The sequence below is a fragment of the Phocoena sinus genome, chromosome 19 (assembly GCF_008692025.1).
Source record: "Phocoena sinus isolate mPhoSin1 chromosome 19, mPhoSin1.pri, whole genome shotgun sequence".
In the NCBI taxonomy this organism is placed as follows: domain Eukaryota; kingdom Metazoa; phylum Chordata; class Mammalia; order Artiodactyla; family Phocoenidae; genus Phocoena; species Phocoena sinus.
Genome location: NC_045781.1, coordinates 13,404,398 through 13,428,472, shown reverse-complemented (window position 1 = coordinate 13,428,472; position 24,075 = coordinate 13,404,398). Strand labels below are relative to the sequence as shown.

At 54.6% G+C, this 24,075-nt stretch overlaps 2 protein-coding genes across 11 annotated transcripts; one reads left to right on the top strand and one right to left on the bottom strand.

The window, feature by feature from the left end:
- YIF1B (Yip1 interacting factor homolog B, membrane trafficking protein) lies at positions 1 to 11,091 on the bottom strand. Of its 8 annotated transcripts, none has more exons than XM_032612380.1 (10): positions 10,603 to 11,091; positions 9,174 to 9,224; positions 7,845 to 8,090; positions 3,292 to 3,530; positions 3,106 to 3,210; positions 2,878 to 2,956; positions 2,686 to 2,743; positions 1,519 to 1,674; positions 1,343 to 1,436; positions 1 to 367 (listed from the first exon to the last, which is right to left on the bottom strand). In XM_032612380.1, exons 3-10 carry the CDS (start codon positions 7,885 to 7,887, stop codon positions 212 to 214), a joined length of 930 nt encoding a protein of 309 aa, XP_032468271.1. In that variant the 5' UTR covers positions 7,888 to 8,090; positions 9,174 to 9,224; positions 10,603 to 11,091; the 3' UTR covers positions 1 to 211. The 8 variants fall into 8 exon arrangements, with proteins under 8 accessions (XP_032468271.1, XP_032468270.1, XP_032468272.1 ...); XM_032612379.1 differs by having other exon boundaries at positions 7,845 to 8,233; positions 10,603 to 10,724; XM_032612381.1 differs by having other exon boundaries at positions 7,845 to 8,036; positions 10,603 to 10,724.
- KCNK6 (potassium two pore domain channel subfamily K member 6) lies at positions 10,330 to 21,821 on the top strand. Of its 3 annotated transcripts, none has more exons than XM_032612385.1 (5): positions 10,736 to 10,873; positions 11,091 to 13,166; positions 14,379 to 14,486; positions 17,227 to 17,622; positions 17,788 to 21,821. In XM_032612385.1, the coding sequence occupies exons 2-5, from the start codon at positions 13,049 to 13,051 to the stop codon at positions 18,009 to 18,011; spliced, it is 846 nt and encodes a 281-aa protein (XP_032468276.1). In that variant the 5' UTR covers positions 10,736 to 10,873; positions 11,091 to 13,048; the 3' UTR covers positions 18,012 to 21,821. The 3 variants fall into 3 exon arrangements, with proteins under 3 accessions (XP_032468274.1, XP_032468276.1, XP_032468275.1); XM_032612384.1 differs by having other exon boundaries at positions 10,743 to 10,873; positions 11,094 to 13,166; XM_032612383.1 differs by lacking the exons at positions 11,091 to 13,166; positions 14,379 to 14,486 and having other exon boundaries at positions 10,330 to 10,873.
- The last annotated feature ends 2,254 nt before the right edge of the window (positions 21,822 to 24,075 follow it).

Sequence of the window (24,075 nt, the reverse complement as noted above, 5' to 3'; positions counted from 1 at the left end):
CGCCGTGCCCATTACGGTTTATTGTTTCTGGAAGTGGCCGCACTGCTGGGGGTCGGCCTGTGCAGCTGGAGACCTCAGCACCTCGGCGAGGATGGGGAGGGAGGGACTCGGGCAGCGGGGTGGACCCTGTGGCCGGCAGGTGGCCGGGAGATGAGCGGCGGCAGCGCGGTGGCCACCGGAAGCAGCAGCTGGAGGCGTTGTGGGGCCGCCCTCACCGCACCAGGTGGAAGGTGAGCCAGTACATGAGCAGGGGCTGCGCCGCCGCCACGGCCATGGTCAGGTACATGCGCAGCTGGTTCCGCGCCCCACGCACCGGGATGCCCTCGGCCGCCGCCTCGGCCAGGATCTTCAGCCGCAGCGTCCGGATCTGGGCGGGGGAGGGGTTCACTCGTGAGCCCGCACTCCTTACAGACTCCAGTTTCCCCACCCCTCCGTAGGGCAGCTGGGCTCAAGTCTCTGCTCTTGAGGAACCTTGGTTTCTCCCAAATCTCCTAACACACGTGGAGGACCTGCTCCTCCTCCCAGGCCTTGGGAGAAAATGTGAGGGTTCCAAACTCAAACGCTAGGCGAGGTCTCTTAAGTGAGTGAGGTGAGGAACTTCACTGTGAATACTCCACCTGAGGGGATGGCCAGGCTTGGCCCTTTGGCCGCCACCAGCTTGTGTTGACCCTTGACAATTTTTCAACACAAGCCAGAAATGCCTTCTTTTTCTTCTTAACTATTTTCCCCCTCCCCACCCCCCCCCCCCCAGAATTTTAAATAATGACTTTATCTGAGCAGATCTGGCCCACCAGCCACTAGTTTTTGCCCTCTGCTCCTCACACTGAATCCTCCCAGTACCCTGACGTGCAATTATCATCATCCCCATTTTACAGAAGGGGAAGCAGCTTTAAAGAGAGGAAGCCATCTGCCCAGGATCGAGCGAAGCCTGGGTTCAAACCCAGGCCTGGTGGATCCCAGTGCTGTTAACCAGCACCTCCACTCCAGCTGGATGAACTCTCAGAGAAGCTACTTTGAGGATACTTAACTCTTTTCATCCTAAAGGAAATTCTGGTAGGAAGCCCATCATGCAAGGTGAGTGGAGTGAGGGTGAGAGCCCACTCTAGCAGCCTGGCTGGCGCCTCCTCTTCCTTCAGGACCCCGCTTGGACACCCCCTCTTCCAGGAAGCTCTCCGGACCCTCAGGCTAGGGCAGCCACTCCAGGGCTCCTCAGTTCACCAGTGTGGGGCCTCTGGTCTAAACTCCCCACCTGACATCCCCTGCTTGGATGCCTCCAGGGACCCCCAGCTCTGCCCAGGAGGCCTGTGCCCTGAGTCCCATCCTTCCCTGAGCCCCAGCTCACCATGAACACAAAGATGGACACACAGCACCAGCCCAGCACCAGGTAGTAGACAACCTTTCCAAAGAGCAGGCCCATGAGGACCCCACCGATCATCCTGGGGGGAAAGGGGAAGGCTGGTCTGAGGAAGAAGCCCCAGAGCTGGGGGCTGGTGGTGGGAAGGTGGAGGGGGTACTCACCCAACATATTTGTAGCCCAAGAAGGCCACCAGGTCGATAGTGGTGAGGTCTGTGTTGACAGTGACAAGGTAGAGGCTGAGCAGGATGGCCAGCACCTCCAGTGTCAGCCAGGCCAACGCCGAGCTCGCCTGCAGCCCCAGGAGGTCTGGAGAGAACCTGTCAGCACCCAGTCTCTGTCATTCAGTTAGCTGGCTCAGACCCTCCCTAAGCATCTGCCTGGGGACAGCCTGTATGGGGGGGGCGGGGCATGCTGAAGACCCGGCAGGGGCCAAGATGGATCTGGGCCCTGTCCTGGAAATCACATCCCCAGTGACAGCCCAGAAAGGTCAGGGCTGGGATGGGGGAAGCACAGGGCAGGGGAGATGTGTGACCCCGTTGGGAGGTGGGTATCAGACACTTGAGCTAAGGCTTGAAGGAGTAAGGAGCTGATTGGGGAAGAAGGACCTTAGTCTCTGCCATATCCCCAGTGCCTCAACAATTAATTGACTCTAATGACAACTGTTTTCCATGCCACAAAGGAAATGAACAGGGGTCTATGAGTGAGAGGTGGGGGCCTGACGCAGGCTGGAGGGTGGAAAGGCTTCCCTGAGGAAGTAACATCGCAGTGGAGACATCATGAGTGAATAGGTGCTCAGCAGGTGATGTAGGGGAGGAACACACTCCCCAGCAAAGGGAACTGATGTGCAAAGGCCCTGGGAAGGCAACCCAGGTCCTCTGAAGAAACAGAAAGAGGACCAGAGTAGCACAGCAGAGTGAGGGAGAGGGGCAGGCAGTGCCAGGCTAAGGAGCTGGGGCTTGGTCTGGGGACAGGGGAGCTAGGGACAGCTTCTGAACAGGGGGGGACATGGCCAGGCTCACCTCTCAGCCAAGACCTTCCTGCTGGAGTGGGGGTGCAGGGGGTGTGTGGGGGCCGGGCAGCTGGTTAGGAGAGGCCAGGGGAAGGATGGATTTAGTGTCACCCAGCACAGGGTGTGGTGATGGGCTGCACACGGGTGGGAAAGAGGAAAGGGGCAAGGGTGACCCTGAGGGTGACCGTGCGGGCTCTGTCTTGGGCTAACTGGGAACACGGTGGGGCTCTTCTGAGACAGGGGAACCAAGAGACCTTCCTGACTGCCCCTCAGCTCCCCCAAACCCCACACCACTCTGCCTACTCCAGGCCTCTCTTACCTATCCTGGGTCCCCAGCGCCAGGCCAGCCACCAAGACGTAGGTGATGAAAGCCATGGCTGTGAAAGGGAGACACACAGACACTAGTCAGAAGAAGGAGGACCATCCAGGGCCTCCGGGCACCTAAACCTCTGCCCGAGACAGGCCCACCCAGAGGGAGGAGGGCACCGGGCTGTGGTGGGTAGGGTGAAACCTGGAATGTAGAGGTCCGGAGCGTTGACATCAAAGCGCGGGGCCACTGGTGTGTCCTGCTGGTACTGCACCTCCCAGTCCTGTGGGGAGGGCGGAGGGGGCAGGCAGGACCAGATCTGGGCTCCTGGCCCGCCTACAGGCCCTCTCTTGGCCTATCTTCCTGCCTCTCACGCCTGCCCCAGCCTGACCCACCCCTGTCTACAGGCTGCCACCCCGCTCAGAGGCTCACCTGGTGCAGGTAAGGGAAGAAGAGCAGACCCAGCTTTTTGCCCACATACATGGTGTCCACAGCGAAGTAATACTTGAGCTTGGTGACGGGGATGAAGCGGTCGATCTGGGGAGGCAGAGCGCCAACCTGAAGCCCTGGCCCCAAGGCCCCTACCTGCCCCCACACCCACCAGCCCGGCCCACTCACGTTCTTATCCACCAGCTCCTTGCCCTGCGCGGCTAGGCTGCTCCCGTAGGCCATGGCCATGTTGGAAACAGGATCACCCAGGAAGGCCGACTGGGGCGAGGCGGAGGCTGTAGGGTAGCCCAGGCCGCCAGGCGCCCGCTGGGCCCCATAGCCTCGGCTCTGGGCCGAACTCGTGTCATCAAAAAGCTGGTGGGGGTCAGTCATGCCTGGCTGGGACACAGGTACCCTCCGCTTTGAGGCTGCAGGGGGAGAAGGGTGGGGAGCCTCATTCATTTTGCAGGAGCTCTCCCTCCCACTTCTGCCACAGTGGGGCACTGGTTTTGCTGTCAGATGGGTTGTCTAGTCAGGTTTGGGCGGCCTCTGCCTGCCTGCCATCCATCCATCCATCCAAATAACAATGATGAGGAGGACGACGATGACGGCTACTATGTACTGGGGTTGACTGTGCACAGCCTCTTACAAACAAGGTCTCTAGACAGACCTTCTCCCTGCACGTTCCCTCTTACTCATCCAGCTCCAGCCACACCGGCCTCAGTACTCAGTGAACACACCAGGCACACTCCCACCTCAGGGCCTCTTCACTGGCGGTTCCTCTGCCTGAACGCTCTTGCCCCAGCCATCCTCAGGGCTCCCTCGTCTCCTCGAGGTCTTGGCTCCGTGGGGCCTTCCCCAGCCATCTTGTCGACAACTGCATCTCCCTTCGTGCCATCCCCTCATCCCTCTTCCCCACTTCATTTATATCCACAGAACTCAGCAACAGCTGACATACTAGCCGTTTATTTTATTCACTGTCTGTCTCCCCCACTCAAATTTGAGCCCCCGCCAAGGTGAGGAGCTTTGTCTTGTTTGTGACTGAAGCCCCAGCCCCTAGAACAGGTGCTTGATAAAAACCTGATGTACAAATAAAAATAAATAAATAAAAATAAATAAATTTTTAAAAAGGGCTTCCCTGGTGGTGCAGTGGTTGGGGGTCTGCCTGCCAATGCAGGGGACACGGGTTTGGGCCCTGGTCCGGGAGGATCCCACATGCCGCGGAGCGGCTAGGCCTGTGCGCCGTAACTACTGACCAGTGCTCTGGAGCCTGCGAGCCACAACTATTGAGCCCGCGAGCCTGGAGCCCGTGCTCTGCAACAAGAGAAACCACTGCTCCCCGCAAATGGAGAGGGCCTGCGTGCAGCAATGAAGACCCAACGCAGCCAAAAATAAATAAAAATAAATTTAAAAACCTGATGAATAAACGGCCATGCCCATTTTACAGATGTGGAAACCGAGGCTCAGACAGGCTAAATGACTTGTGCAAAGGGCCAAAATGAGGGCGTGACAGAGCAGGATTCCAGCCCAGTTCACCCTGTTAAATATTGTAATAATTAAACCCCAGCTGAGCACTTAAACCACACACCAGGCCATGTTCTAAACACTGTGGATTAACTCATTTAATCCTCACAACAATCCATTTTGTGTTGGTGAGACTATCATCCCATTTTACAGATGGGAACCGTGAGCCCCAAAGAGGCTCAGGCCCTTGCCCAGAGTCATACAGATGGTGTGAAGCAGAGCCGGTTTCAAGTTTTCAAAAGATCCCTCCATTTCTTGTGGGGAACAGACTGGGAAGGTGGGGACAAGATGAGGGGAGGGGAGGGGAGGGGAAGGGGGAGGAAGCTGCTGAGGTGGTCCAGGTGGGAGAACAGGATGGGGTGGGCAGGGGTGGGGTGGGGAGGGGAGGGGCTGCTTCTGGCAAATTTTGGAGGTAGGAGAGGCAGGATTGCTGGAGGTGTGCTTGGCTGCGGTAGGGTAAGGAAGATGAAGGAATTCACGCTGTCTTCCCAGATTCTGGTCTGAGTGACCAAGTGGATGGGAGTGCTGTCTACTGAGATGGGGAATATGGAGAGAGCAGATTTGAACCCAGCACTCAGGCTCCAGTACCCTGACCAATAAGCCATGCCACCCCAGCAAACGTTTACTGAGCTCCTCCTCTGTGCCAGGCGCCACAGTGGGAACACGGTGGTAGGATTACAATGGGATGTGGAAGAGGAATCACATAATCCATGTCATGACTTTCTCTGCACCTCAGTTTTCTCCTCTGCAGGATGGTGTCAACACTCCAGGGCAAAGTGACATAAACTCCTCACCCCTTGGCCTGGCCCATAAAAAAGTGGTCAATCCCGTCACCTATTATCAATAACTAGCCCCTCGCCTCTTCCTCTTCATTATTTGTAGCCTGAAAACAGACCCAGGTAGTCCTCTATCCCAGGGCAAGCAGCACTGGCCCCGGCCCACTTGTCCCCAAGCACCACTTCTCTTTCCCTCTCCCACTTCTGGCCAAAGGGCTGGCTTCCTGAAAGCTTTAGTGTAAGCACTTCCTCCCTCTTTGTTGCCCCCTCAGCCCTTGGCATTTGGGGTTCTGCTCTCACCGGTCCCCTAAATGCCTCTGCATTACCAGGCCAAGGCCGTTATTCCACTCTCCTCAGACTCAAGCTCCTCGGCAGCACTGAGGCCCTTGCTCCAACTGCCAACCTCCAACTCTCTGCTCTCTTGGCTTCTGAGACACTGTACTACCTCTTTCTCTTTCCTGTCGGAGCCCCACAAACATCGACTGAGCACCTCTGTGGGTTAGACTGTGCTGCGGGTGAGGTGGATACAGCAGTGAACCAAAAGGGAAAAACTCATGGAGCTGATGTTCTGATCGGTCCTTCTCAATCAGTGATTTCTCTCCAGCTCCCTGAATTGTGTGCCCCAATTTTCCACCACCCTTACCCTTGTCTTCTGTCTCTCACCTAGGGCAATCTCACCACACCCATGGCTTTCACAGCCACCCACCCTGTGCCCTGGGCTGTCTCTAGCCACCACTTCCTGCCAAGGCCCCAGGGCCTCTGACATCAGTTCTCACCCACCTGGTCTCAATGTTACCCTCCCTTCTCAGACTCTGTCATCTCGCACCTGACTTAAATGTCCTCCTACCAGCTTCCCCTGTTCATTCTTAGCCCCAACAACCTCCTTTCCAGTCAACAGCCAGAATGATCTTTTTAAATGTAAAAGAGAATATTTCATGCCCTCTGCCTAAGATCGGTGCCCACTGCGCTGAGAATAAAATCCAAATGCCTAGGAGGCCCTGCATGACCCAGCCCTGCCAACCACCCTGGTTTGCTACCTCTCCTGGGACTCACTCCACCAGTCACAAAGGCCTCCTCCTCTTGGGCCCTGACCCTGCCAAGCTCCTTCCCCCCTCAGGCTTTTGAACATACGGTGCTATCACCTTGGAACACCTTCCCACAATTAACACCTGACAACACAGCACTCAGGCCTCAGCTCAAAAGATTCCTTCTCAGAGAGACCTTCCTTACTCCTCAATATAAAGCACTAGCCCCACACTGTTCTTTCTCATAACATCCAGTGGTTCTTTTTTCTCTTCCAAGTACTTGTCACAATTTCTGAATCTATATTCATTTGTCTACTTGCTTGCTCAGCACAGGCCTCCCACGCTTTTCCCTCGCACCATAAATCCCCTTCCCCGGGCTAATTCCTCATCATTCGATGTTACCTCTTCCAGGAAGCTTCACTGACACGCCTGGGCTGGGTCATGTTTCCTAATCTGGGCTAACACAACACCTCCATCCCTGCCATAACCACTCTGATTGTGCTTCCCCTATCCCAGTCCTGACCCCTCTGCCTGCTCTTCTCTTATCACAGCTCCATCACGCTAGACTGTCGCTGTCTTCTGCTCTGTACTGGTAAGCTCCATGAAGACAGGAACCAGGACTGATGGGCACGGCTGTATCCCCAGCACCGCCCACCACAGGGCCAGTCAGGCATCTTACAAAGGTTGAGGGAGGAATGCATGCATCATGTCTTAAGGCCTCCTCAACCCCTAGTCAGTTTCCGGCTTACTCCCTTTACAGTCCTCATCACTCCCGAAATTATCCTGCTGCCTAGTTTGCTTCCAAGTTTAGTGTCTGTCTTCCCACTAAACTCTGAGCTGTAAGTTGCCAAGTTGCTGCTTACTACTGGGTACCCAGATTGCAGCACAGGGCCTGGCACAAGGGAGCTGAAGTAAGATACTCTGGATGAATAAATGAGACGCACTCACACTCCCGGAGATGAAGAGGAACTTAAAGAGAGATACAAATTCACAGACATGGGAAAAGGGGATTAACAGCACAATAAACACAGGTTCAAATCTTAAATGAGGGGTAGACACGGCCCTCTGCGATCACGCAGGGCTATGAACGCCGTCCTAAGGTGCGTGGGCAACAGCCCAAGGCCACGGAAGGGTGGGGAGAGGACAGACGGCTAACTGCAAATGAATGAAAGTCGCGTTGTTCTGCACATCACACAATATCCTGCCCAAACTTGTTTTCTTCTAAAGGAATTTCCTAAAGAAGAATCGAGTCCAACACGCCCCCTACCCGGACCTGGCATCCCTGCGCCGTGCACACCTCGTAGCTCCAGATCCCTGACCTCGTGACCTCCGACCTGCGGCGACCTCGCCAACCGCCGAGGCGGCCCCGCCATGCCCCGCCCTCCTAGCTCCTCGGTCGGCCACGTACGCCACTTACGCTGCCGGGGCGTCCCCGCCGCCGCCAAGCCTGCCGGGTGCATTTTCCGCTGCCGCCGCCGCCACCGCAGCCCCAGCCACGGTTCGAAATGTGCCCGCCCGGCTCCCGTAGCCACGCCTCACCGGCCACACGACAGCCAATGGGAGTCACGATCGCGCAGACGCCACGCCTCCTCACAGAGGCCCAGACAAGCTGGCGGGTAAGAGGCGAAGACTGGAGTCCGGTGACGTTAGGCGAGAGTCAGGCCTGCAGGGCAAGGAGGGCGGAGCCCGGAACAATCGAAGGAGTAGGCGGTGTCGTGCATGATGGGAAATGTAGGTGTCGAGCGAAGAGGGCGATGGGAAATGGAGTTCTCTATAGACAAACGCTCAATTTGGCTCTTGAGAACACTGGGGAGCGAGAGAAGGGTATGGAGCAGGAGAGGAGAGACCCGTTAGTGTTCCCCGGGGGCTAAGCAGAGTTGTGCGGGCTCTAGCGCTTATACAGTTTTGGCAGACTTTAGGTATTAACGTGATTATTTAGAGGGAGAAAAGGATATCCAACAAGTTAGGTGGGAAGAACCAGGTGTCTTTCCTCAAGACGTATTGTTAAAAAACAAAATTAGGGACTTCCTTGGCGGTCCAGGGGTTAAGCCTCCGCGCTTCCACTGCAGGGGGCGTGGGTTCCATCCCTGGTTGGGGAACTAAGATCCCACATGCCAGCTTGATGCGGCCAAAACCAAAAAAAAAACCCCACAAACAAAACAAACCAAAAAACCCCAAACTAAACCGAGTAAAATTTCTTAAATTAATTTTTTATTGGAGTATAGTTGCTTTACTAAACCGAGTAAATTTGAAGGCCTATGAGATTTATTCAAAAATTTATGGGGGCTTCCCTGGTGGCGCGGTGTTTGGGAGTCCGCCTGCCGATGCAGGGTACACGGGTTCGTGCCCCGGTCCGGGAGGATCTCGCGTGCCGCGGAGCGGCTGGGCCCGTGGGCCGTGGCCGCTGAGCCTGCGCGTCCGGAGCCTGTGCTCCGCAACGGGAGAGGCCACAGCGGTGAGAGGCCCACGTACCCCAAAAAGAAAAAAAAAAAAATTATGAATCGGGCGACATCCCATCTAGTAAATAGAACGGAGCTTGAAGGAGTTGTACAAAATGGAGGTTTTTTTATAGAAGGAGGCAAGGAAGTTATTAGCAAAAGAAAAGAAAGAATCATTTCAGGCCAGGTCACCTTCTTTTAGTGGGAGGGTGAGAGTCTATCTTATAGAATACCTCTTCTTCCTTTGCGGGGGTAGGGGTGGGGGCGTGGGGAGTTTAGAAATGGTGAGGTCCCACATGACAGATTACCTCGCTGGTGCTGACCAGGAAATTCCAGACTGGCCGATTAAGATTACCTTCCTGGGGAAGGACAAAATTGCAGTTAGGTCAGATGTTAAAATCTAGGTTTGGTATCATGGGCTTTAGGACGAGTGACGCCATTTGGGGTCTGTGGTTTTCTCTTTAACAACATCTTTAGACATTTTCCCAAAAAGTCATAAAAATGTTCCTGTGTTGCAACCTGGTTTCCCTGGTTTGCCAAAAAACATTATAACCCCCAGCAAGTGAGCACACATGGGCACACCTGCAAGTGAGGGGCCCTGAACATTAAGCTACCTTAGTGTCTCCTGTCTCTGCCCTCCGTCTCCCCCTTTATCTAACCTGTCTCCCCCTCAGCCTCCCCTTTTCTGTCCCTCAGTCTCCTCCAGTTATCTCAGGCAAAGATAATGGTAGAAATGACTTCTGGGGAGTGATAGCCCTCCGGAAGGATGTCAGCAAGTGACCGTGTCACTGTGGCTTTCCCTTTCCTCTTCTGAGACACTGTCTTTTCTGGGGACCTTGAAGACTGTTCTAGTCTCTCAGTTATGACTCCTGGCTGCACAGTCCTCTAGGCTTCACCATCCAAGCCCCTGTCACTCTGCCTGTGCTTCCCTTATCACAGCCCTGACCCTCTGGGCTGTCACTCGGTTGAAGTGCGGGGAGCCCCCCCGCGAGGGCAGGACCCAGGGACTGTCTTGGTCACTGCGTGTCCCCAGCATCACCCAGCAAAGCGCCAGGCACAAATTGAGGGCTGAGCAAAGATTTGGTGAATAGCTAAGGATCCCCACTCTGTGAGGGCACAGGTGACACCTGGCCCTGTGGTGTCCCCTTTGTGAGTTAGACAGGGGTTCCCTCCAGGTGGACGCAGCCCCACTCCAGAACGCACGACCTGGCGCGTGGAGCGAGGGCTGGATTTCAGTTTGTCCCCTTGTCCCCTCAGCCACGCGCCCCGGTGCGGCGCACAACCTTCGCAGCCTTGAGCAATGGCCCTAAGGAGTCGGGGAGCGACTCCTCGGTCCGCGAGCCGAAAACAGACTTAGGATTCTCTCTGGCGTAGGGAGCCGCGGCTCCGGGGAGGAAGCAAAGGAAGGAAGGGGGAGGAAAGGAAGAATACCCCCAACCCAAGCATCCCGCCGGTCTCCTGGGTCCGGGAGCGCTGGTCTCCTCCCTCTCGGTCTTCACACCTGGCTGTGGGGCGTGCCTCAGTTTCCTCCACCCCGCCCCTCCCCTTTTTTCTCTTCTTCCTCTTTGGGGCGCCGGTGGCCACGCGTCAAGCACTCCCGGAACTGAAGCCGGGCGCCTGGCGGTCGGGAGGCAGGGGCCACGTCAGCGGGGCGGCCGGGAGCTTGGCGGGCCGGCCGGCTGCGCCATGCGGCGGGGAGCGCTCCTGGCGGGCGCCCTGGCGGCGTACATCGCTTACCTGGTGCTGGGCGCGCTGCTGGTGGCGCGGCTGGAGCGGCCGCACGAAGACCGCCTCCGAGCTGAGCTGCAGACTCTGCGCCAGCAGCTGCTGCAGCGCAGCCCTTGTGTGGCTGCCCCCGCCCTAGACGCCTTCGTGGAGCGGATGCTGGCGGCAGGACGGCTGGGGCGCGCAGCACTCGCCAACGCCTCGGGGTCCGCCAACGCCTCGGACCCCGCCTGGGACTTCGCCTCGGCGCTCTTCTTTGCCAGCACGCTGGTCACCACCGTGGGTACGTGGTCGCCCTCCCGAGCCCCCGACCCGGGACCCCCTGGAGCCCCCGCCTCCCTAGGGACCCAGGAGCCTCCACGAAATACCCTGATCCCGGCGGATCATTCCCGATCTCCTCTGAGCCCAGGATCCCCTCAAAACCCCCCAACGAAGACCTGGGACCCACACTCATGGGCTTCTCCACCTTGGGGAGCCTCCATCCATGCCTTTCCTCCCAGTAGGAAAACAACCAGTTCCCTCGGGGACCAGAGCCACCCTCAGAGTACCTTCCGGCGAGCATCTGGGACCTCATTCCTCTGCCTTAACTCCCTTGGAGACCCGGGTCTGTCCAGTCCCCTCTGGGCCTAGAACTACCCTCAGAGACCTCCTGCGAGAACCCCGGACCCTCTGCCTGAGACCCTCGCCCCATCTGGACTGGGACCTCAGCCATGCTGAGCCAGCTGTCTCTGGCTCAGTCCGCCATCCCGTCCAACACTGTCTCCTGGTTCTCCAGATACGTCCTTCTGGGTTGCCCCTTAGGAAGACTTACCCCAATCTCCTCCTGACCCTGGTGCCCCAGTGAGGACCCTGAATCTCCAGACCCTCTCCAGGTGCTATCCCTAAAGACCTTACTGCCAGTAGACATCCCTCAGCCAGAACCTGGGGCCCCTATCCCAGACTTCTAGCCTTCTGGACCTAGACCACTCCCCAGCCAGGGGCCCTGTCCTCCTCCTGACCAAGGACCACCCCCACCCTCATACTCCTCTGCAGGTAGCCCTGACTCCAGACACAGGGCCCCTCTTCACGTACCCCACTCTGTCTTAACATCTTTGTATTGAGGAGCCCTCAGTGCAGGGCTTTCCTCCCAATAGGGACACCCCTGTACCCTCTGAACATGGGACTTCCAATTCAGCAGCCCCAGCTGTGGAAGTGCGTGAGAAAACTAGAGCATGTTCAGGAAGGGCAGCTGACTTTCCAACCAGAAGCTCCCTAGCCAGGACTCCCACCCCTCCAGTCCCAAAACGGCACCAGCAAAAACCCCTACTGTTTTCCAAGCCAGGGACTCCCCATGGGGACCCCTTTGTTTATTTATGTTGGCCCCCGCATGGATCTTTGTTCCCTGAACACAAACCCATGCCCCCTGCAGTGGAAGTGCGGAGTCCTAACCACTAGACCACCAGGAAATTCTTTGCAGACCTCTTTGAACCCGAGAACCCCTAGCTGAGACTCTCACCACTCTCTGGACCCTGACACCCCTTGTAAGAACCCCAGAACCACCTGAGACCCCAGCGCCCTCCACACACGCTGTCCCTGAGAGCAGAATCGCCCCCCTCCCCAGGATGCCAGTCCAGGGAGCCGGCTCTCTGCACCTGCTACCCCTCCCCCAAGACCCCCTGCCCAACCTGAATTTCCCAAGAAAGGGAACCTCCTGGGGACCTGGGACCCCTTCAGTCTCCTCCAGACCCACAGCTGGGACCTTTCTCTCCACCCCAGCCCTGTTGTAGTCTGCTCTGGACCTGAAGTTCTCCCTCCATCAAGGACACTCCAGGCTCTCTGTACCCCAGACCCCCCCCCCACCACTGTCCACTCAAGACCATTACCACTTTCCACCCTTGACACTCTCAGCCAGAACCTGAGACACACACACCCCTCCCATCCTCCCCGTAGCATTGTCTACCACCATCATGTCCCCTCAGGCATCCTTGGGCTCAGAAGCCCCTTCTGCCTGGGGATTCCCCTTCCAATCCAGAAAACACCCACACTGGTGCCTGTCCCCCTTCTTCCTCTGGACCCAGGACCCCAGCCCCAAACCAGGATTCTTTTCAAACCAGGACACTGGCCTCTGATTTCAGATTACTGACTGGACCCCACAGATCCCCTTCTCTGGACCCCTACAGCCTCAGGTGGGACTGACGCCCCCTCCCAGCCCTACCCGGGAAATCTCTCACCTCAGGGCCCCTCAGACCTGGAAAATCCCTTTGTTGTCAGGCTCTGCTGGTCTCCCACAGCCCCGCCCCAGCCCCCAAACTTCCTCTTTGCCTCTTTGCTAGGATTTGGATAGGGGAGGTGGCTGGGGCCTGGCTAGCCCAGACTCCTAACTCCCCTTCACTGCCGGCAATAGCAAGCAGCCTTTGCCTTTTGTGCCCTGTCATCACTGTGTGGACCAGCAAACCAAGGCCCGGGGCAGCAGGGCTGGATGCTTCTCACAGACTTCCCAGTTGCTGGCTGGGCCTGCACGACCTGCTCCCCGGCTTTACTCTCCCTCTGTCTCCTCCCAGATCCTGGCTTCGGAGAAGTTGTCCCAGGCAAGACAGGTGAAGAAGCCAAACTCAAGGCAGGCACTGTCTGGGTGATCTCTGATTCTCAGTGTCCTCCCTCATCTGTAAAATGGGGATAATAACACTCCCTGCTTCACAGTAATAGCAATACCTGGTAGAGGACTTAACCACATATGAACTTTGACTCACTCAGTACGATAAGCCTTGTGAGGCAGGTACCATTAGCCGTTCTATTTTTCAGCAGTAGAAACTGAGGCCCAGAGAGGTTGGACAACTCGCCCAAGGCCACACAGGTAGGAAGTATAGCGTGCGGTTTTGAACTGAGGCTGTCAGGCCTCAGAGTCCCATGCTGTTAACCGACACACCACACTACCTCTTAGGCTTGCGTGAATGAAGGAGGGTGATGTATGTATACTTAAAAAAAATTATTCTGACATTCGTTAAAAATGGTAGGTTATTGCAACAGGGGAGAGAGACTGAACTCAATTCCGAATATAGCAAAGACAACTGGAGAGATCTAGAGCTGAGAGCAAAGTGAAGGGGTCAGTGGATGGAAAATTACCAAGAGGAGCATGGAAGGTAGGGAGATTCTTGCTACACTGGCTCAATAGGATTCTTGCTAAATACCGGCCAAGGGCTTCGATATCAGTGGTGGATGGTGAGGAATCTGATCAGATATCAAGAGTGGGGGGATTCTCCCTAAACCAACTGAGGATTCCTGCTAAAACTGGGCTTAGTCAAGAAGAGGGCTCAGGACTTCCCTGGCGGTCCAGTGGTTTAGACTCTGCGCTTCCAATGCAGGGACGCAGGTTCGATCCCTGGTCAGGGAACTAAGATCCCACATGCCACACGGCACAGCTAAAAAAAAAAAGAAAAAAAAAGGAAGAGGGCTCAGAGGAGCTGACTAAAATTTGGTCAAGGTGGGAGTCTGTGTCCGTGTGAAGTGCCGGTAATAATAACTGAGACTGACAGAGCCTCAGTTATTATTATTGTTGCTGGTGAAGCCGGGAGCCCTGAATGTATCTGGAGAAATGGAAGACCATTCGTCATTCAGAGGGACCTCTCCCACAGCGTCCCTGGTCTTGTCATAGGCCCTAGTCTTCTGAGGAAGACCTGGGGCCTGGAGCTGGTCCAGGCAGCCTTGCTGTGATTGAGGCCAGGGCTGGAGGAGTCGACTCACCTGCAACTGGGTATAGGGGGAGGGAGCGAGCATTACAGTCATGCTAACACTTTCTATGCCCGTGCTAGGTGCTACACCCTGTCCCAACCTGCATTTGAGGAAGGCATTGTTTATGAGGCCATTTTGCAGTACTCTGAGGAAACTGAGGCTCAGAGAGGAGAAGTCACTTGGCCAAGGTGATGCAGGGACCAAATAACAAAGCACCAATTTGGACTTGGCTCTCTTGGAGGTAGCAAGTTGAGGCTCACAACGCCCATTCTATTCTAACTCTATGATTTTTCTGTTTATGAGGATTTCGTGTCATCTGCAAACCTGTCATTTCAGCTAGGCTGCTGGAGTTTCTCTATCAAAAGCCTTGTATTAATGAAGCTTGGAGCCATAAGTGATAAACCTCAAATAACAGCTGCTTAAATAAGATGGAAGTTTACTTCTTGCTCACATTCAAGGGAGTCAGTCCAAGACCAGGATGGTGCTGCATGGTCCGAGACCTTCGTGTTCCTTCATAACTCCTGGGCACGGTTTCCATTCCCAAGCTCATCTCATGGTCCCAGATGGCTGCTCACCTCCAGCCTTCATATCGGTGTTCCAGGCAGCAGGAGGAGGGAGGAAAGAAGGAAGATAGGCATCTCCCTTTCTCTAAGGACACTTCCTGGAAGTTGCTTGCTTCTTTCATGTATACCTCATTGGCCATAAATTATTCCAGAGCCACACCTAGCTGCACTGGAGGAGGGAATGTCTTTATCCCAGGTGGCCACCTGTCCAGCAAGAACTAGAGGATCCTTTATTTTTCCCTAGTTTTTTTTTTTTTTTTTGCGACAAAATACACATAACATAAAATTTTCTATCTTAGCCATTTTTAAGTGTACAGTTCAGTGGTATCACGTACATTCATATTCTGCAACCATCACCACCATCCATCTCCAGAACTCTTCTTATCACACAAAACTGAATCTATGCCCTTATGTACTAACTCCCCATTTGCCCCTCTCCTCAGCTACTGGCAGCCATCGTTCTACCTTCTTTTTCTTTTTTCTTTTTTGTCTGTGTTGGGTCTTTGTTGCTGCGCGCGGGTTTTCTCTAGTTGTGGCGAGCGGGGGCTACTCTTCGTTGTGGTGCGCGGGCTTCTCATTGCTGTGGCTTCTCTTGTTGCAGAGCGTGGGCTTTAGGCGCGCAGGCTTCAGTAGCTGTGGCACGCAGGCTCAGTAGTTGTGGCTTACGGGCTCTGGAGCACAGGTTCAGTAGTTGTGGCACATGGGCTTAGTTGCTCCGCGGCACGTGGGCTCTTCCCAGACCAGGGCTCGAACCCGTGTCCCCTGCATTGGCAGGCGGATTCCTAACCACTGCGCCACCAGGGAAGTCCCCGTTCTACTTTCTGCCTCTATGATTTTGACTACACTAGGTACCACATATAAATGGAATCACAGAGGATTTGTCTTTTTGTGACTGACTTATTTCTCTTAGCACAATATCCTTAAGCTTCATCCATGTTGCAGCATGTGTCAGAATTTCCTTCCTTTAAAAGGCTGAATAATATTCCATTGTTTGTATTTACATTTCGTTGATCCGTTCATCCATCTATGGACACTAGGGTTGTTTCCACCTTTTGGCTATTGTGAAGAATGCTGCTATGAACATGGGTGTACAGGTATCTCTTCAAGCCTCTGCTTTCAATTCCTTTGAGTATATAAAAGCCAGGGGATCCTTTTGTCTGGAAGAAGAGCTCAGGGGAAAGCCTGCTCGTATGTGCAATGCTTCCACACTTTCTTACGGGTCACAGGGCTGGATCTGCAGTCTTTTGGGCAAGACATTTTACTGTCAACATAAACCAGGCCCCTTACCACTCCAGTCATATCTCTGACCCTTTGGTTTGCTTTATTTGGGAAATCAAAAGAGATTTTCAATTACATACTGCCAAAGTGATCCAGTTTCACCCACACCTGAATTCCTCTTTATCGTGTTTCTGTTTGCAGAACTCACAGCCACCCTGGCCTTCCTGTGTTCCCACAGTCTCCGGGAGCACAGTGGGGCTTGTCACACCCATTTCAGAGTAGAGGAAACTGAGGCTTTGAGCCAGGGTAAAGCCTGCACCCTTTATTCATTATTTTGACTATCGATCAAGTGCCCACTCTATGCCAGATACCAGGGCTACAGTAGTGAACAAAACAGACAGAAGCCCCTGCCCTCCTGGAGCTGGCACCCTGTGGGGAGCCAGACAGTAACCACATAAATAAACCATACGGTATGCTAGAAGGTGTTCAGTGCTATGAAAGCAAACTAAAAAGAAGAGTTGGGTAGGAGGGTGTAACAATTTAAAGTGGTGAGGGTGTCACTGAGAAGGTGACATTTGAGCAGACCTGAAGGAGGGGAGTAAGGGAGCCACGTGGATACCTGGGGGAAGAGTGTTCCACCAGGAAAGAACAGCCAGTGCAAAGGCCCTGAGGTGGGAGCGTGCTGCCCTCAATTGTGTGGTGCCCCGTGGGTCACCATAAGGACTTTGTCCTTTTACCTGAGTGAGATGGAGCCATGGGGGGATTCTGAGCAGGGCGGGGACATGACCTGACTCACATGTTCACAGGGTCCCTCTGGCTGCGTGAGGGGGGAAGGGAGACCAGGCAGGAGGCTGCTGGGTAGACAGGACCAGGATGGAGCCGTGGGGTGGAGTGGGGCGAGTCGGTGGGTTTTGGATCTGTCTGAAGGTTGAGACAACAGACAGAAACTGGGTGTGAGTGACAAGGGAGTCGAGGATGACACCAGGCTCTTGGCCTGAAGAGCAGGAAGGGTGGAGGTGCCATCGCTGGAGATGAGAGATTCTAGGAGAGGTGGGTTCAAGAGTGAAATTAGTCCTTGGTTTAGAGTGGCCACAGACCCCGGAGTGGATGCCGAGTGGGCAGAAGGTTTTCCCCCTCACTCCCACAGGCTACGGGTACACGACGCCGCTGACCGACGGGGGCAAGGCCTTCTCCATCGCCTTTGCGCTCCTGGGCGTGCCGGCCACCATGCTGCTGCTGACCGCCTCGGCCCAGCGCCTGTCCCTGCTGCTCTCCCACGCGCCCCTGTCCTGGCTGAGCCGGCGCTGGGGCTGCCACCCCCCGCAGGCGGCCCGCTGGCACCTGGTGGTCCTGCTGGGGGTCGTGGTGACCATCTGCTTCCTGGTGCCGGCCGCAGTCTTTGCCCACCTTGAGGAGGCCTGGAGCTTCCTGGACGCCTTCTACTTCTGCTTCATCTCTCTGTCCACCATTGGCCTGGGTGACTATGTACCTGGAGAGGCCCCCGGCCAGCCTTACCGGGCCCTCTACAAGGTGCTGGTCACAGGTGAGTGGGGTGGCTGGCCGGGGACCGAGGGCCGGGTCTGAGGGGGACCTGGCCCCAGCCCAGGGGGGAGTTGAAAGTCACTGCCCAATCTTTGGGGGTCCTGTAGCCCCACGGCCATGACCTGGAGGTCTGAGTCCACCCATCGCCCCTCTGCCGTCTCTGCAGTCTACCTCTTCCTGGGCCTGGTCGCCATGGTCCTCGTGCTGCAGACTTTCCGCCGTGTGTCTGACCTTCATGGCCTCACAGAGCTCATCCTGCTGCCCAGTCCATGCCCTACCAGCTTCGACGAGGATGGGGACGATCGGGTGGACATTCTGGGCCGCCAGCCAGAGCCACACCAGCAATTCGCCGCCGGCTTGCACCCTGACTACGCCTCCATCCCCAGGTAGCCGGGGCAGGAGCCCGCGAGGCTGCGGACCTGGCCTGCGGCTGAGGGGCCCAAGGGACTGGACTGAGAGACTAGCACGTCCACAAGCACATGCAAGTGTTCCTGAGGCCCTGCCTCCGCTATCCGTCTGTCCTTTGTCTTACCTGCCTGAGCACCACCCGGATCCAGGAACCAGCATTGCCTAAGTTTCCCCTGCCCCTCCGCTCACCTCCCTGCACACTCTGTGCTCCCCTGGCTTTCCTACCGTCTCTGTCTTTCCCTCTCACCATCTCTTTGTTTCTCATTCTTTTACGCCATCTGCCACTCGCCACCTGCTGATTCTCCCAGGCTCTGGACTCAGACCTCATTTCAGGTGCTAGATCAGTCACTCCACTTTGGCCAAGTGACCGGCCCTCTCAGAGCCTTGATCTCCTCATCTGTCAAGTGGAAAGAGTATATTCACTCATTCAAAACTCCCTCCTCTGTGCCAACCCATGCTGGGCAGTGCTAGGGACATAGTAGCGTTCCAGATGGTCTGGGCCCTGCTCTCATGGGGCTTGCCATCCTGTAAGGTAGACAGACCTGTCCCCACACAGTGACAGTCCGTAACAGGCAGGACTTCAGTGGGGGGGGTGAGGGTGGCGGTGGGCAGAGTGGTCAGGGCTAGGGTGGAGGGAGCACAGGGAATGTACCCAATCCAGCCTGGAAGGTCAGGGAGGGCTTCCTGGAGGAAGGGGCAACTGAACTCAGACCTGAAATCTGAGGAGTAGTCCGGGGAAGAAGGTGTACCTGACTCATTTTCCTCAAGTGTATCCAGGAAGCAAGACACATTCGGAGACTCCTGGGGTAGGCTTGTGTGATAGAATCTTCTTCAGCAGCCTGGCAGGCAGGAAGCTAAGGCACTGGTCTTCGTGAGACACCATTGTAACAGCTGTTCCCGTTTACCAAGGACTAATTACATTAGGTGCACTGGGCTCTGAAGCCAGCCTGCTTGGGCTCAAATCCCAACTCAGTCCTGCCTGTGTCCTTGGGTGGTCACTTTGCCTCTGTGATTCTTGGTTTCCTCATCAGTAAAATGGCAATAACTAAAGATGATTTCACAGAGCCTGCCATGTTATTCTGTGATGCTTTCTTTGGCCAGGCCCTGTTCTGGGTACTTTACATATGAGGTAGATAATGATAATATTATCAGTGGACATGGGCATATCGTAAGCATCCTTAAAGGACCATCTTGGGAACTTGGCTTCTTTCTTGAGGGCACTAGAGAGCCATGGAAGGGTTTTGAGCAGGAGAGGGCCATGGTTAGGTTTGGGTTTTAGCTGCTGTGTGCAGGGGGACACTGAGGCTGGGTGCCCAGGGGAGGCTGGGGCAGGAGACAGTGGGACTGGGTAGGGCCAAGGGAAGAGGAGGAGGGGGCGAGTCGAGGGATGCTCAGAAGGCCAAGTGGACAGGCCATAAGCCTTACAGACTTGGGAGGGATAAGGCCAGAGAAAGGTCCAAGGTTGGTCAGCTGCCCCTGAGGTGGGAGCCTGGGAGAAAGAACAGATTTGAAGGGAGATGCTGAGGCTTGTTTGGAACATGGTGGCCGTGAAGGGCTAACGGGACACACAGGGGAAGGCATCAGGAGGTTACAGGACCCTCAGGGCAAGGGCTCAGTGGGTGGTTGAGGCTGGAGACAGACAAGGAAACCAAGGCCATGAAGGTGGGTTTGACAGCTCTGGGTGGGAATGAAGAGAGAAGACCAGCCTTGAGAAATCAGCCTTAGGGTATTTATATATTTATATCAGTAAGGAAAGATTTGGGTTGCAAGTAACCAGATCCTGACTGGCACTGGCTGAAACGATGAGATGGTTGTATATTGTACATCACCAGAGCTGGGGACAGCTCCAGGCATGATACAATCCACAGCTCCAAGAGAGTCTTGTGGTCCCAGGTTCCCTCTTTCTCTGCTCTGTTACCCTCAGCTGAAGGCTTGGCTCATGCATGGGTGCTCCTCATGGCCCCAGAGTGGCTGCCACAGATCCAGGCATCGCAATCAGACATGTTAATTTTGAGTACAGGAAGTTGGTGGGGTGTGGTGGTGGGGGGCATCTCTTCCCATGGTACCTTTTTGGAAACAAGGAAACCTTTTCCCAGTGTCTCCCAGCAGCCTTCCTCTTCCATCTCATTGGCCAAAATTGGCTCACATGCACATCCTGACCCAATCATTGGCCAGAGTGATGGCATCACCATGACTAGCTTGGATTCCTCAGGATTCCCCCTGCCGCCCAGGTCTGAGGCTGGGGCTGAGGTTTTAGTTTGCAGGCTGGTGAATACTTGAACAAAATTGGGCTTCTATTAGAAAGGCAGAAAGTTGGGAGAATGGGCAGACATCAATAAACTAATCAGCCAAGGCAGTGATGTACAATTATCCAGGTTGAGACCTACATAAGGGATGCCTGGCTGGTAGGGTGGAAACAAATAGGGGCTGAAGTTCATGGCTGAATATGCCCAAAGAGGACTTCTTTTTCTAATTAACATAACAGCCCCATATGGTAAGCAGTGACCCTTCAACCAATGCCCTCCTACCCAAGAGAAGAGCTTACAAAGGAGACAGAAAAGGAGTTCTAGAGAGGAGTAGGAAAACCAGGAGGGTGGGGAGTATTGTAAGAGATGAGAGAATTTTAAGGAGGGAGAAGGCAACATTGTCAAATGATGCTAAGAAGTCACACAAAACTGTTTTAATAACAGTGATAGAAAACACTTATATAGGATTTACTATGTGCCAGGCATTGTTCCAAGCCCCTGATACACAAGAATTTATTTAACCCTCTCAGCAACTCTGTGAGTCAGGTACATTCTCCATATTGCAGATGAGGAAAGGAGGCCCAGAGAGGTTAAATAACTTATCCAAGGTCACACAGGAAATGCAAAACTGGGATTTGGACAAGGTTTTGGTTGGTCACCTTGTCCCACGGAGGCTCAGAAACACCCACTGTCTAGCTCTTTCTCAGTCTCCCAGCCTTCCTGGCTCCTCAGCATGGTCGTTGACCCTGCTGCTAAAGTCACTAGCTGGGTGGAAGGCAGTTGCTTGGGGGAGGTGCCTGTGTGATCTGGTTTCTGCTCCTCACCACTTCTCCTTCCAAATTCCCCCGGAAAAAGAAATCAGGCCCTGCTCAGTTCAAGATATTTAAAAAAAAAAAAGCACATGCTTAAAAATGGAAAAAGTAGAAAAGACTGTACAGTGAAAAGTAAGTCTTCCTCCTGTACTTGGGCTGTGTTGACAGATTTCTCAGGTCTCCTAGGCATGTACCAGCAATATACATGTGTGTGTATATGTGTGTTATTAATTTTTTTCTTTCACTCTACATAAGTGGTACCTAGTACAGTGAGGTGGTTACGATCACAGACTCTGGTGGCAAAGTCCCTGGGTATAAATCTGAACTCTGTCACTTCTAGGCTCTGTGGTTTTGGGCAAGTGATTTCACCTTCCTGTGCCTGAGTTTGCCAATCTGTGAAATGGTATGATAACAGCACCTACCTCATGGACTTGTTGGAGAATTAAGCAATTTAATACTGTAAAGCTCTTAGAACAGTGTCTGGGGCTCAGTAAAATGTCAGCTAATGGTTATTCTCATTTCTGTACCTTTTTCATACTATATGTTTCATATATACATGTATGCTTTTATATGCTTTTCTAATATTCTCTTTTCTGCACCTTGCTTTTTTCACCAACCCAGTGTCACTCGGAGATCATTCAAGAGGCACACAAGTAGGTCTCCTATCCTTTTTTATGTCTGTGGTGCCTCCTCTAGGACCCACATCCAATAAATTATTTCCACGTTTCATTAACGGACATGTGGGTGGCTGCCAGTCTTTTGCTGTCATAAGTGATGCTGTAGGGTGTACCTTGTGCATCGAGGTAACAGAGGCCCTCCCCTTGGTGGGGCTATATTCCTGAGTGTGGGGGGGGTGCCATGAGGACACCCCAGTCTCTCTGCCTCTGTGAGTCTAGAAGGGCTCAGGTACACAGCTGCTGGATTTCTTCCTTCAGATGAAGTCACCCTCCATGGTCTGTGGGGATGGGCTGGAGGGTGGGGAGCACAGACCCCGTCAGCTCTTCATTTACGTAGAACACCTATAATGTGCTGTGTTGCACAGAGTTGGGAACAAGTGACAGAGAAAGCCCTAGGCCCTACCCTCACGGAGCCTGTGATGCAGTGGGAAACAAAGACCCATTCCCAGATAGACATGGCCTAGCATGGTCAGGGGAAGGATGGGGGCTGCTCACATATCATAGATAAGACCTGAAAGAAGCAAAGTGGTCAGCCGGTGACAAAGTAGGGAATAGCATTCCAGAGGGTGTTACAGCAAATGCACACTCTGGAGGAGAGCAAGCATGCTTGATCAAGGATATTCAAGTCGCTCCGTGTGACTAGGTTTTGGACTACAGAGGGAGAAAAGGTGCCCGGGCTAGGAAGGACTACAGGGATGAGATTATGCAGGGCTCTGGGAAACAATTGAGTTTGAATGTTTCCCTGGGGTCCTGGGGAGTCATGGAAGGTTCCCAGGGTGTTGTCCCCAGACCATTAGTATCAGCATCACCTGGAATCTTGCTGGAAATACAAATTCTCCAGCCCCATCTCAAAACTTACTGAATCAAAACCCCTGGGGGTGGAGCCCAACAACCTGTTCTAACAAGCTCTTTTGGTGAGTCTAATGCATGCTAGAGTTTGAAAACCACTGGGGTTTAGAGTAAAGTCAGCTTTGCAGTTCATCAAAAAATCATGGTCTGGGGAATTCCCTGGCGGTCCAGTGGTTAGGACTCCACACTTTCATTGCAGAGGGCCCAGGTTCAATCCCTGGTCGGGGAACTAGGATTCCCGAGGAAAAAAAAAAAAAAAAAAAAAAGTCATGGTCTGAGTCCTTAACTGTTAGGCATCAGAATACCAATGAAAACTGTTAACTTATTGAATATTTACTTGTGCCAGGCATTCTTCACGTGCTATCTTACTGGCTTCCCAAAACAGCTCTATGAGATGGCTGCCTTTGTCCCTGTTCTGTAGAGAAGGGTGTTAAGCCGCAGTCAGATTAATTCCCACATGGAGACCAAACTGTTTTTCACTAGAATTGTGATATGGGTAGAAAGGCAAGTAGGCGAGAACCACCAATAGGAACTCCTTGAAGGCCTTCCCATCGCAAACGTCGTCCCCAGCACCCTCTGCCGGCCAGGCCCCGCGCTACTGGGTGTTGAGCACCTCCCTCCCTCCGCCCCCCAAGCCGTAGGCGCTGGTTGGGGTGCGCGTTACCATGGAGACAGGCGGGCGAGGCAGGCATGCCTCGAGAAAGGCAGAAGTCGGTTGTGGACGTGTAGGCGGCCATTTTGAGACCGGGCAAGAGGGGCGGGACTGGAGCAGCAGAGTGACGGTTGACCGGTTTAACTTAGAGACTGGTACCACGGGGCGGAGAGAAGAGGGAGGTACCTGGGGTCATGCCTGGGAGGGAAGGGTGGGGAGGGGGCGGGGTTAAGAAGGGGAGGGAGGGGAGGGGGCAGGCGAGGAGGGGAAAGGCTGGGGAAAAGGGGGAGAGTCCAGGGACTGGGCACGGGAGGGGCGGGGCGGAGAAAGGGCGGGGCGAGGAGTCGGGAGAGGCTAAGAGAAGAAGCGGGGCGATGAATAGGGGCGGGGCTAGGAGAGGCGGAGCGTAGAGCCAGGCTGTCCAGGGAAAGGAAAGGGGTGGTGAAAAGGGAGGGGGCGAAAAGGTGTCGGGGTTCAGGGGGAAGGTGAGGATCAAGAAAGTGCTGACTGACAAGGTAGCGCCGACAAGGAACGAGGAGAAGTTGCAGGACGAGGAGAGGGTGCGGAGCGAGGGGAAGGCCAGTGGCGAGGAGAGTTCCCAAGGCAAAGAAAGCGTCTCTAAAGAGAAGGGGCGGGGCCATAGGAGGGGGCGGGGCAAGGAGCTGGCTTGGGAAGAACAGCTCCCCCAGGATGAGGGGGAAGGGTGGGTCTATAAGGGGCGGGACGAGGAGCAGAAGCCGAGCGAGGAGCAAGCTCCAGGCGAGAAACAGGAGCTGGGACAGGGGAAGCGCGGGGCGTGGGGAAGGGGCG

Coding starts and splice junctions, on each gene's coding strand:
- YIF1B (XM_032612374.1), bottom strand. CDS start 7,800: ATGGCGGGGCCGCCTCGGCGGTTGGCGAGGTCGCCGCAGGTCGGAGGT. Junction 3,211..3,291: donor AGGAGCTGGTGGATAAGAAC/GTGAGTGGGCCG, acceptor CTGCCTCCCCAG/ATCGACCGCTTCATCCCCGT. Junction 1,675..2,685: donor GCGCTGGGGACCCAGGATAG/GTAAGAGAGGCC, acceptor GGGTGCTGACAG/GTTCTCTCCAGACCTCCTGG.
- KCNK6 (XM_032612383.1), top strand. CDS start 10,552: ATGCGGCGGGGAGCGCTCCTGGCGGGCGCCCTGGCGGCGTACATCGCT. Junction 10,874..17,226: donor CACGCTGGTCACCACCGTGG/GTACGTGGTCGC, acceptor TCACTCCCACAG/GCTACGGGTACACGACGCCG. Junction 17,623..17,787: donor CTACAAGGTGCTGGTCACAG/GTGAGTGGGGTG, acceptor CCGTCTCTGCAG/TCTACCTCTTCCTGGGCCTG.